This window comes from Lonchura striata, chromosome 3 (assembly GCF_050655825.1).
Source record: "Lonchura striata isolate lonStrDom1 chromosome 3, ASM5065582v1, whole genome shotgun sequence".
In the NCBI taxonomy this organism is placed as follows: domain Eukaryota; kingdom Metazoa; phylum Chordata; class Aves; order Passeriformes; family Estrildidae; genus Lonchura; species Lonchura striata.
Genome location: NC_140705.1, coordinates 51,587,015 through 51,600,159, shown reverse-complemented (window position 1 = coordinate 51,600,159; position 13,145 = coordinate 51,587,015). Strand labels below are relative to the sequence as shown.

The window sequence follows — 13,145 nt, the reverse complement described above, 5'->3', positions numbered from 1 at the left end:
AAGGTCGTAGAGACATTTCTGTGTTCGTCTCACTATAGAAGTTCCCATGTGTGTAACCAAATGATGGCAGGGCAGCGAGTACAACCATGACCTCACTGGAGACATACAATGGCTTCTTACAGGCAACAACAAGCTTTGCAAGGTAGGTGAAGGGAGGTAATAGAGAGTGAACTCCAATACAAAAGGATTTCATCAATTTGTTTGTAGCAAGGTTTCTTCATGGCAGCTGCTTCTCAGCACTGCAAACCCTGTGGTGTCCAGACTGTGCTAAAAGCTCCCTGTGGACTCTGAGCTAGTTTCTTAAAGCATGCAGCAGTCTGCCCTTTCTGCAGGCATTCTATCCTGGCTGTGCCTGAAAGGTCACTAAAATGTCATACAACTGATACATTCCTGGCAGCCATAACATCAGATGCATAAAACAAGGCTCATTTGCTGAATCAGTACCAAGGCATCCATCCTTAGCCTCATACATCAAACACTTTTTTGACTCTTCTATCTTACATTTATGGTAGCACATTACATCTTACATGTCACTGTTATCACAGGAGGCCCATGTTGTGTTTCCCTTTAGTAAAAGCACACATTAACATACAAACATAATCCAATTCCTTTTGTGGTGGGCTGACCCTGGATGAACATCAGTTTTCCACTAAAGCCACTCTGTTTCTCCCCTCCTCAGCTGAACAGGAAAGAGAAAACATAACAAAAGGTTCATGGGTCCAGACAGAGACAGGGAGAGACCATTCAGCAATTACCATCACAGGCAAGATCCAAAGAAGAACAGTATAATGAGAAATAGAGCCAAATATTAAACTTTCTTCCCAGGCTTAAGTCCTGACTCTCTGCCTTCCCCACCCCAGTGACATCAGGGAATGAGGAATGGGAGTTGTGGTCAGTCATGACATGGATGCTCCTTGCATGTGCATGTCATGACTGGATGTATTTCCTGTGTGGTATAGCAGAGCGACAACACATGGTGCTCATATTCTGCATCTGACCTGCAAGGTCTTAAATTTATCTGCTCTCTCCAGAGGCCAAAGATTTCTCTTCCTGGACTCAGGTTTTTGAAGTGCTGCAGTTGAACTTCGTTCACTGCCACAGCAAGGCACATCACTCCAGGTGTAGCTGGAAGGAAGGAGAGAATGGCAAAGTACAGCTAATAACATTACTGAAAGCACTGCTGGTGCAGAAGTGAGTTCGTGAGGCAAGAGAGAGCAGTGCACAAATAGCAGTAGCTAAAAACTGGCCAAATTGAGAAAAAAAATATAAATGGAGGGGAGTAAAATTAAGTTTCATTTTAATACCTTGGAAATGACATATAGGGCAAAAATATAAAAGAACATATGGGGACACCTTTGCTCTTGCATCTTTGCCAGTATCCTGCTACCCAGCTCTCCGTTTGGTGAAGACATTTCCAAACAATTCAGTGTTGCTGCCTTTTTATGCTGTGAGCATGGTCTGGTGGCTGTTCCACTCAATAGCACACAGGAGGAGATTTGCTTGAATGTGATCTCCATAAAGTTTGTTTACAATGATAATCAAACATTATTGGTCTTTGTGCTGAGTACACAGTGATTTAGGCTCTCAAACCACAGCAGAGCCAAACACCAGGGAAACATGGGGAAGGAGACATCTGCCAGCACATGAGGCTGTGCCCTTTCTACTGTCACAGGAGGATTCAGAAATGGCACAAGGACTTGGACATGAGGTCCAGTTCTTGCGGTGCAATGAGCAGCATTTCTGCCAAGCAGTCAGTAATGAAGGGCCTGTGAGTGCTCTCAGCTCAGCCATTTACAAGGTGAATATAAAACCTCAGATTCTGAAACTGTAACCTCATGGCACTTGTGAGCTCTATGATGGCCACTGGAACTGAAGCCCTTACACAAATTTTGATGGAGTTTCTCAGATCAGAGTTTGCTCCACTGCCACTATTTTCATGATGTTTATTTGTATAATAATAAAAAATTATTCAGTAATTTTTTTCTTCACAGGGCCTTGTCCTCCACTTTTTTCTCCTCTTACCATGTTTCTTGTTGGTGTAAGGCAGCATCTTAGTCTGTTTCTGCTGATCTCCTGGCTGAGTCTTTTATCAGCTCTTTTGAGACAAGATATAAGGTGGGGAGGTACTCAGGTCTTTGAATCTGATAAACATGATCTGGTGTTTCCACCCTCACAGAAATACAGGCAGAGATCTCTGCTTGATGCTCCTTATAATTAGGGAGCAACAGGTATGCAGATATTGCTTTCCAGATGTACCCAGAAGAAAATACCAAGATGAATGGTGCTGTGGGTCCAGAAATTAGACCAAAAAATTAGACCGAAGTCACAATTTGTCTCAGATTTTCAGGTGGAGAAGGTGTCTGGTTGGTAGCAGATTCTTGGACCATGATATGAGGAAGACCATGGTCTGGAGCAAGGCCTCTGCAAGGCAGGGCCAGCCAACAGTGGGAACCACGTTGAGAGGCTGGGAACCAAGGTCCTTGCTGTGCAGAAAGGAGCCAGGATGAAAGTAGTCAGGAATAACCAAGCAAGGGCTGGGAGGCATGAGCAAGTCTTCAGTAGCTGAAGGCAGAAATTGGGATCAGAGATAAGGCAAGCAGGAATAAGGACCAAAGGGCAGGTGGAAACAACTGGAGTGTAGCTGCAGCAATGAGAAATGCTGGACTGAAATGATCAGCACTGCCTTTTCTACCTGACAAATACAGCAAGCCACCTGCCAACCTGTACACCTGGAAACATGGTTGTTGCTTGACCTATGCAAGGCTTTGCAAGGATTGTCTATAAACTTGCAGAGGGGCTTGTCTGATGCTTAGTAAAGAAAGAATCAATAAAAGACCTCCACTCAGCTAAGAGAATGAGAGAACAATAATAAGCTAAGAGAACAGGAGAACAATAATAAGCTGAGAGAACAATCATAGTCTGAACAACATATTTTTCTAAACTGGATAGACCTGAACATTGCTGGACAATAGCCATTTGCTTTCAAATTTTCATCCCTAAGTGCTGTGCAAAAAAATAGCACCTTGCAATATAGATTTTGACTGACAAATCATTCTAAGAATTAAATATGTGGTAGACTGAATTATTGTAGAAGTTATCAAATGAGTCGTTAGGAAAAATTGTTCTTAGCCAGATCACTGCTAGGGGCAAGCAATAAAGAGAAGAAAAAGAAAAAAAGAAGAAAAAAGAAAATGCCTGGGGCAGTGGCCTCCAAGTGTGACTGCCACACTAATAAATGAGAAAAAGAGTCATTAGTAGGTGCAACAAAGGGGAGAATTAAGGCCCAAATCTATGAAAGTTAACAATCCAATGCTAATGAAGACCTATCTAGATATTTGAAAGGAAAAGCAATAAGGAAACCTTTAACAGGAGTCATGCTGATAAAAATAATTTAGTACAAAGCTATGTTCATGGCATGTAGGAAACTCCAAAGAGCTCACACTGACAGTCTCAGCAGGAAGCACACTAAGGTTGTGGTCAGGTGTCCTTCTCAGGGCCACTGGAAATAATTAATTAGTCTGGTCCACCCACAGCAGCTCATCACTAGTCCTCTGAAAACTGCTATCTATCAGCCTGGGGTGAGCCGGGATGGCCAGGACCTGCTGTTCACCCACTAATTTTGGCTGAAACTCTAAGAAGGCAGCCAGCTGCCCTCAAAGGGTGGGACAACAGGGTGGGGAAGAGAGCCAGCAGCCCCACATGGCCACTTACAGACTGTTCCTCTAAAGAATCCAAGCTGCCTCTCCTCTGCCTCAGGGGATGACAGAGGAGATGCTCCTCATTGGAGGGTCTTTCAAAGACAGCCCCTTATGTTCAGTGCAAAGTAGCAGGTAAGGACTGATGTTGAAAGGGAGTCTTTCAACAGTACCAGAACAAAACATTCCTGGAAGTATTTTCATGCTATTTTCAGCTTGTGGAGAGTTTCAGGTTTTCTTAATTTTTTCATGATTTTGAGTATGAGCTTTGTCTATTTTTCAATATTTCCATGTCCAGGAAGACCACACATTATCCAGCTGCATCAACAACCTGAGCATTGCTTCAAATGATCTGTAGCTTTTGTTATCAGAACCATCACTAGTTACTACCTCATTTCTGCTACTGGCTTGACACAACTGCTTGGGACATTGTTTCATGGTCTGAATGCCTTTGTGTTCCTCTCCTGAAAGAAATAATTAATGATGAGTAATATTTTCCCAATGGTTTGGTATGAAATGCATCTTTCTTCAAAAAAAAAATAGACATTAGTAGTTCATTCACTATTGACACGTGCAGATCTTCTCCAACACTTCTGCAGCATCATTCTTGAATATATAAAAATTATGTGGTCTATAGTTAAAAAAAATTAGGCAAGGTAAATATATTTCCCTGGCTATTACAATGCATTGATTTTATTAAGCAGATTTTATTAAGCAGCCTTGTGATAAGCTGCTGGAATGGAAATGTTACTTCCTTCAAGCTTTACATTACATTATTTAGACATTTTTAAACTTGGGGTTGACAATCCCCACAGGAGATGGTGATGGATGCAAGGGGAGTGGCAGGGAAGACAAGCGAGGGAGAAAAGAAATTAACATAGATGAAGCTAGCAATGCCACCATTTTCCCTCGTGTGATTTTATTTATATATTTGTCTCATACCACAACCCTATCTCCTAGGGATTCCTTGAACATCAGCTTCATTAGTTACGAAGGCAGCAATCCATAACCAATTTTCTTTTCATGTCAAGCTTGTTCATGTATAAACCCAGCCCTTTTGTTGGAAACATTTGCAATTAATCCCACAAACAAAGAAAATGCAAATCATACAGTCTACCCTGAGCAACCTTTCTGACTCAAGGCCCTGACCACCATCTATTATACACTAAAATGAATTGAAATTCCCACTTTGAGTCTAACCTAATTTTCTAGTGATAATAGGCATGGATTCCCAGAAGCATTCTATGCATCTAGATAGTAACATCCTAATTTCCCTTCCTGGTAAATGTTTTAAATAAGACTTTAGCACCAAAGGAAATTAACCTTTAAATTAATTGTAATTATAAAATGCCATCACTGATTTTGTCTTCAGACTAATTACTTGCCATTATTTAAACAAACTGCACCTCCTCTGAGCTTTTAAGTTTGTTTCCCTCTGCAGTGCTGTGCCAAATGATCATAGAGCAGGCTGTGTAATGTCTGCCAAGCCCTGTGACACCTTGGACTGCTCAGGTCCATTTGCATCTCAAATGCAGCGGGTTTCACTTGTCATATCTTCCTGCCATGAGCGTGTTCCCCTGTGCTTCAGGCTCGCACTGGGCAGCTCAGACGTTTTCAGCCTGCGCCTCGGAAGCGGCGAGCATGCCTAAGGGGGCAAAGATTGCCTGTGCTCTGTGCCAGGGAGAGCGAGATGCTCAACACCAGCCTTCTGCTCTGTCAGGGGCCCCCTCCAAGACAGGACATGACTGGAAATAATAGCACAGGAACCAGCTACTGATATGTGCAAAAGATTGATGTTGTACAGGCATGTCAGGGAATTTCCTAAACGTTCCTGATGGCACCATGGCTCTCCAAGGCAGCTGTCCTAAACATGACAAACATGAAATAGCGCCTTGGGATTTCAAAGGCTTCTTTGCCTCCATGCTTCTATCAGCGTCCTGACAGCCAAAGGCATCCCATTTTCTTCCCTCTGGTTTACTTAGATCATGTAGCAGTCACCACACTAAATGAAACGAGTAAATGTAAGAAGCTTCTAATTGAGCTGCAGGCTGCAGACTGACGAGCACAGCTGAGCAAAAACAAGCTGAAGCTTCAAAACTGTAGGGTATTCCTTGCATTCTCATTCACAATGACCTGTTTAACAGTTTGGAGAACTGTGTTTTAAATATTGGCTTTTATTTGTTCCTATTATTATTTGTTGCTGTGCTGTCTCTGCAGGCTGTCTAAGCTGTCCCTAGCACCAAACAAGCAAGTTAGACCAGTGATTCCCCCTGTTGTGAGAGAGGTGTCTACCACAGATAGGGCAGATTGCTCTTTAGGTTTTCATCCCAAAGCCTTCACTGCCTGTGGTGGAAATCTTGATTGTTAATTTAAGCTGCAAGCCTACTTACATGTGGATGTAAGAGTGTGAAATGGATGCCACCTATGAGAGCATGGAAAAGGTGAAAATGGAATCACTGGTGTTTTCCAGAGAAAGACTCAGAACACACTACACAAATGGTAGGTGCAAAACTAGTGAAGTGTGTAGCTGAGTTATTGGATCCCCTTTTCTCAGGAGAATGTTTTATATAACCTTTCTTGGTTCAAACATAGTTGGACACTTAGAGGAAGAATAGACCATTGTGGGAAACTACATAGAGCTAGACTTCTTGTGGCTAAGGAAGTCCATGAAAAGCAAATTACTGTCAAGAATTTCAGGGAACCACAAACTTGGGATGGGAAACAAAGAAGCAGAATTAATGCTTTAATATTTGCTACCAGTTTCTCTTTTTGTTTTAGAGATCTTTTTTTTAAGCAGGAATGGAAGCTGAGGTATTATTTCTCTGTAATGTCTCACTAAGCAGATTGCCGAAAAGCATTTGGCACAGAAATAAAGTGATACCTGAGCATATTCTGCACTTCAATAGTGCCTTTCATCCCAGATGCTCAAAGTTACGAAGCAACACACCTGTGAGTTTGTCCCTGTAATTATTTGCCATTTTAAATATGGAAAACAGAAGTATGGAGATGTTAAACTACCTGCCCAAAGGTGGAAGGTTGCCTGTAACAGATATAAAAAGAAGCTGTTTTTCTATCTATCCCATATGCATGTCAAAATTTCACATCTCTCACATATAATGAATTTAATACTGTCTTTTAAAATAAAATCTTTGTCATTACTTTTTGTACTTCCCAGGCCTAGGATCCCAGAGTGGACTGTTTGTCACCAAGTTTATTGGCACATAATACTGTATTGCTCACCAGAAGATATTTCCTATCTAGGGTATTGCTGTCTTGCTAAACATTTTCAGTAATTCAAATGGAATCTTTAATTCCAATTTTTACTGGAAGGGGAGAATTGAAATAATTTTAAAGGGTTAAACTGAGCTTCACTTCTGTGCCAAGACATCCCCAGTAGCAGGGTTCCAGGGAATATGCAGCAAAAATCTTCTAGACAAAGTTGCAACTTCTTTTGCTTTGCAGTTTAACTGGAAACAATGCCTGAAGAAAAGAAGAAAGTGTATGTGCAGGTTGGATCCCTGCTAACATCAGATGGTGCAAAGGTTGTACCTCATGGTTCACAAGGGAACATTCAAAGGGGCCATACTTATTCTCTGATTGCCTTGACATTGCCTAATAGTAGGTAAACACTATTTCTGCTCCCTCTCTGGGTCAGCAAGAGAGCCTTCTAGGTTAGGATTTTACTCTGAGACACAGACTAAATTAGAGATTTTTCTCTTAGCTGGGATTCATTCCTAGCCAAAGCTGTCCCTCTAATAGCAAGCAGGTCTCTTTACTCTCAACAGAACCTGTAAGGTGAATGCAGAATTCTCATTTCAGTAACCCAGGTTTCTTTCTTAATTGCTTAGAGATAAAAAGCCCTGGGAGGATGCTGCTTGACTGCTTATATTCCAGTGTTCCCCACAAAATGTTTATACAGCTAATGAAGTTTTCAGAAATACATTGAATTTTCTTTTAGTAAGGCAGTAGAAGCTTATAGCAGGGAGCCAAATTGCTAGTGAGCAAATGCACATTAAAGGAACATTTCGATGTTATTAAAAATAATGTGCAGCCTTTCAAAATTGCAGGCTTAACATGATTTTGGGAGACAAATGAGGAGCTCCAGTAAGTTCACAGTCATTGAATGCCTCCAAGTAATGGTTGTTGCTGACACTTTCATGGTTTATTTTTAATTGCTGCATCTAATAATGCTAATGAGCTAAAATGGCAATGGCTTAGGCATTCCAATGGCAGTGGTGAAGAGGAGAGTGTGGAGTTGGCAGCAGTGCCACTGGGGGCCCATCCTCTCTTGTCTTTCCCAGAAAAAGACCTGAGGCACTTCAGAGTTCCTCCTTCTTATGCAGCCACAGGGAAAATGGGAGTGGCAAACCTCCACTGAGAGAAGCAGCCATGGAAAAGCTGCTCTTATCTGCTCCTTAAACACGGGTGCTGCAGTTTGACTCTGGTGCACCCGATGTTAGAGCGCTTCTGGGACTGTACCAGGAGAGAAAGCGACTTCCTCTTTAATCCTTGCTGCAGAATTAACCCAAAGCACATTGTTCTCATGAAAGGTAGCACAGACTTGAGCTTTGATTTAGGGGGCCTGTGCCTGGATTTATTTCATGTGTGGGTAATTAAAACCTCTAGACTTGCTGATTCAGTCCTAGTTATGACCATTATTTGATTACTGTATTGTTCCACTCCTAATCCTTTAGTGAGGTTAGAGCAGGTTAATCTTAGTGAAATGTTTGCTTAATACTACCCTCATGTATTCTCTTAATACTGCATAAAGAATGGAGAAATAGTAATTCTTTCATCTTGTTCTAATTAGTCTGAGAGCAAAGCTAAATCAGCTGAAGCAGCTTAAGAGCAACTTGACGGTGTTTTTACAGTTGAGATTCCATGCCAGCAGGAGATGAGACATGTTCTATACTCCAGAGCAGTGTCAATATCTTCATCTGGTTAAAATCTGGAACATGCCCAGGTTTGGCTCTTGGATGTTGCATGGGTTTTTCTCCAGTCTTATACCTTGCTGCTCAGTTCTGCCGGGTTCAGTGTTTCTGCCTCTTTTGTTCCTCTTCTGGACTGCTGTTGTTCCCATGGCCCATTTGCAAAGCAGAAGAAATGGGATTGAGTGTATGGGTGTTCACTTTGTCCATCATGAAAAGCAAAGACTTTTTCTATTGGTTCTGTCTCATCAGAAGGGATTTGTGGCTAAATGAAACTTTGGTATGACCCAATACGTTTATCCTTATAAATGCTAAATAACATGACATCCATAAGGGATACACTTCTCAGAAGAGCGTGATAGATGTATGTGCTACCAAAAGGGATGGAAAAAGTGAGAAAATGTATCTATGAAAATAAAATAATTTTAAATTACACCTGAACAGGAAGTATTTGTATAGACTGCAGGCCCTGGCTGTTGCAGTGAACACGTGGTACATGGCAGAGCAGATGTCTGAGCAGAGAGAGAACTTTAATCATTCTTGCTACTTCATGAGGCCTCTCAGTAGAAACTAAAGCTGTTTTAATTTTGTGATACCTTGAGGGGCCAGATCCAATCTGAGCATTATTACACTGTTGGCACAACTCAGCCAGAGAAGTTCCCTTTCCCTTTTTTGCCAACCAAGCTTACAAACCTCAGCAGAGGGGACGCTGCAGCACCTGAACTTGTGCTGGATTCATTGCACTGGGTGGGAGTTCACCCCGGTGCCTCAGAGAGGTGCTGACAGATGGGTGAGATGCTCTTTGACTGGATGAGGAGACCTGGCTGGGGTGTACAGAGTAGTAATGAAATCTAAATGACAAAAGTAATGACAAAATAGTCAAGGTGATGGCACAAAAATGTTCAAAGAAACATGACAGTCTGTAGCTGCTGAACAATAGGGAGCTCTTGGTGCAGAGAGAAGAAAACAATACCATATTGGCCGTGGCACTTTGCTGCCAGGAATGCCACTTTATGAACAATGGGAGATATCTCTCAAATGTTCTCTGACTTCTGCACTTGATTGGCGAGCCAAGTCTCAAGTCCCTTTTTTGCTTTTTACTTATATCATGCCCTAAAGCACTACAGAATAGTGAAAAAAATATTTAAGCCCTTAGAAGAGAGGGCAGAACAGTATTGAATGGGATTTCATTTTGGGGGGACAACGAATAACTCTCCTCCAGCTCTGTGTGTAATGAATGCACTTAATGGGAAAGCAGGAGACAATACATATGACTTCCTTAAACAGAAAAGTCTATTTGTGACATACCCCTGCTCCACACAGCTTCCCAAACCCTTTGTACTCTTTATACCTTCCTCACTGAAATGAGCATAGTCGAAACGACCTCCAAAGTGTGGTGGTTTGATTTCAGCATTAAATCTCCCCTTGATGGTTCACAGTGACACTGTATTGCCAATAGATTACAGGGTTGTAGCTATTTTCCACGCAGGAGAACACACAAAGGAACCCCCGCCAGCCCTAGCAGTGCTCTCAATCAAATAAAAACTCTTTAGCTTCCTGTTGCAGAGCTCTCCCTAGGATTCATGTATATTTTATCAAAGTTACATGCAGTTCTGATACTTGTTTCTAAAGTGCTTTAGTATGAATCCCAAGATGTACTGAAAAGCTGCAGTGGACCTTTTTAAAAAAATTCAGGTTAGAGTAGAGAAAAAAATGAAATGGCTTGACTCTACAGTATGCAATAAGAGCAAATTTTGCTCAACAGGCTTCAATTGATATAAACAAGCAGAAGAAACACAAATCTACATCTATATGAAATCATTTCACTTCATGTAAGTGCAGCCTGGGAGCAGCAGGACCAAAGAGGAACTCCGCTGTTTAACCTCTCATAAATTAAAGTCCTGCAATGATCTAAAGCTATTTTCTTGCCAGAATTGCTTTTACAAGACAACATACATGCCAACACAAAAGAGCTATGACTTCAGTTGTAACCAATTACTCTGAAAATAGTTAATAACAGCCTGGAGCAAGGAAAAAAAGAAAAAAAAGCTTGTATTTACTAATTGGGATTTTTTTCTTTCTTTTTGTTTAAAAAAACCCAACTAACCAACCAAAAAAAAAAAACCAAACAAAAAAAACCTCCTCGTTTTATGTCTTAAGCTGAGTTGTGACATAAAGAGTTGCAGTGATCTTTCCAGATGAAAGGTGTATGTAAATTCAAACCAGTATTTCTTGCCTCCTTTGTCTCTCAGATATTTCCAGATTTTAGACCAAGAAGGATGGACAGAAAATATGATCTGGCTACAGTATAATAAGGCATTTAGGTTGATGTCATCATGGCATTTAGGTTGATGTCAGCATAGTGGAGAGGTGATTAAAAAAAAAAAAGAATTCATTTTGTATGTAATAAAGCTTTAGTACTTACAGCTGTCCTCTTCTTCAGTAATACACTTCACAACATAACAGGCATAGATGAAGCCTGCCAGCTGAAACAAAATGTAATAGTGTTAGATGCAAGACTGATACCATAGAGAAACAAGAGATGGCTTTAGAAAAGCGACTATAGAAACAACAAAATTAACAGACTTTCTTTAGGAGTTAAAGATAACTCTCCACAATAGTTATATTATTTTAATTAGAAATAGGGGAATTTTGCATCTTTCTTGCAAAACACATCCTTCAATAAAACTTCCCAAAATTGACCGAAATTTTTCTAATACCTAGTTGACTTCTTTTCAATTATTGAAAAAAATAGAAAAGTGAATGAGTATTTGGATGATTGAGATTTTAGCTACTGAAAATGTAAATATTTCTGTCAAAATCAGATTTGCTATACAACAAAACCTGACTCTCTAGCAGAACTTTTTTTAAAATCGGAACTGTGCCAACTAAATCAAGGACAAATTCAGTGCACTTGTAAACCAGCTTTATAATGATATTTTATCAGTTGAAATTAGGGCTGTGGATTAATGGAACTTGTTCCCATATCTGCAGTAGTCCCCAAGCTTTATTACAAGTCACTTTGGATAGTCCTGGATGTGTTTACATCAACACATCTCACACAACAGCTGGCAAATTTGTATCTTGTTCCCTTCAATCCTCTCTGAAGAGCATGCCCAGAATTTAATTGTAAATTGGAACAATGGGATTTAAAGAAAATGAAAATCTGGAGCAGTTATTGAAGTACCACCTGAAATAAATGATAATAAAAAAAGGAATAAATTTCCAATATCACACATGCAACAGGCCAAGTATCATGTGAGTCAGCTGCTGGTCCCTCCAGCAAGTTCTGTTGTTGTTAAGCTAAACCAGAATTAAAAGAACAAATACTGGAGCAGGAACACATGTCACATGTTGCCCGCTTTACACAACTTCCTTACGTGCAGGTCTGGAGAGTTTTCTCCACTTCATTACAAGAAATCATTTTTCATCCTTTAGCTCATCGCTGAAGTTTGCATGGTATGACGTCAAAAGAATTCCAGTTATTTGATCTTTGTGTAGTGGAAAGTAAGCTGTGCTGCCAAAATGTGTTATTCTGCACAGGCCACCTCACAGAGATATTTGTATGAGCTGCAAAACCATCTGTACTCTTAGGGAATTTGTTTTTTATATGGATTATATGGATAATAAAAATGCCTGGTAGCTTCACCCAGGACTGAGCTCTCTGTGAATGGTGCAAAACCCATAATCTCCGGCTGAGGGAGATGATGATCTTAACTTCAGTTTGAGCAATCAGTGGGTTGGAGAGTAGAAGAAGTGAAATTTGAGAAACCATGTATTATGAATGCTGGTAATGAAAATGGATTTTTTTTTTCATTAGTCCGAGGCATATGCACAATCACCACAATATTGTGGGTTCTTAGAACCCTTAATATTACCATATATAAATTAAATGCAAACAAATCCATTCTATTTCATTGTGCCTTCATACCTGAGGCAGTGACTATGCCTAGTTTATTTCAGCTCTTACACAGATATTCCTGGTATTTCTGTCAGTTTTCTATGTAGAAAGCTACCTATACCCACAAATGCTATCTTCTAATATCTGTATGGGTAAGAGATAGCAAAAGGGGAAAAAAAAGGGCAGCCTCAAGCCTTCCCTAAAGAAATCAAGACTTGATTTGGAGATCACACTGAAGCCAGCATAGGTGCTGTCTGCTCACAGTTTAAATTCCTGTTGGAAGCCCAGAAGCTGCATTACAACGGAACTAAACCATTAATTTTGTCATTTATTATAAATCTGCCTTATAGTGCTGCTGGGAAGATTTCACACCTGGGGAGGATGAAATATTCACTGCTGGACACAAAGAACGCGCTGTACCAAGAAGTGGCATTCAGCTAATATCAGCATTTCATCTCTCCTTTATTGGATCACTCTTCCCTTTTGTTTCTTGGCTTCAAGACAGAGGGCTAATTTGCTCCACTGACTTATGCCCTGCACAACCCCATTGACTTCAATGACATTACTTGAGGTTTAATTCAGCAACGAATTAGGCCCAGAAAGGTTGTTCATAAATGATTC

General features: G+C 40.6%; 1 protein-coding gene across 6 annotated transcripts in view; it reads right to left on the bottom strand.

Annotated features, from left to right (window-relative positions):
• The window catches only part of NKAIN2 (sodium/potassium transporting ATPase interacting 2), a 511,342-nt gene that overhangs the window by 16,257 nt on the left and 481,940 nt on the right, over positions 1–13,145 (bottom strand). For 5 of the 6 annotated variants that reach the window (XR_014954250.1, XR_014954251.1, XR_014954249.1 and 2 more), the window contains exon 5: positions 11,049–11,109. The exons of the other annotated variant lie outside the window; for it this stretch is intronic. Coding sequence is in view for 2 of the 5 variants with exons in the window: in XM_021547161.4 (XP_021402836.1) it covers positions 11,049–11,109 (61 nt within the window). In the remaining 3 variants the exon portion in view is untranslated. The remainder of the gene's footprint in view (positions 1–11,048; positions 11,110–13,145) is intronic. 6 annotated transcript variants of the gene reach the window in all.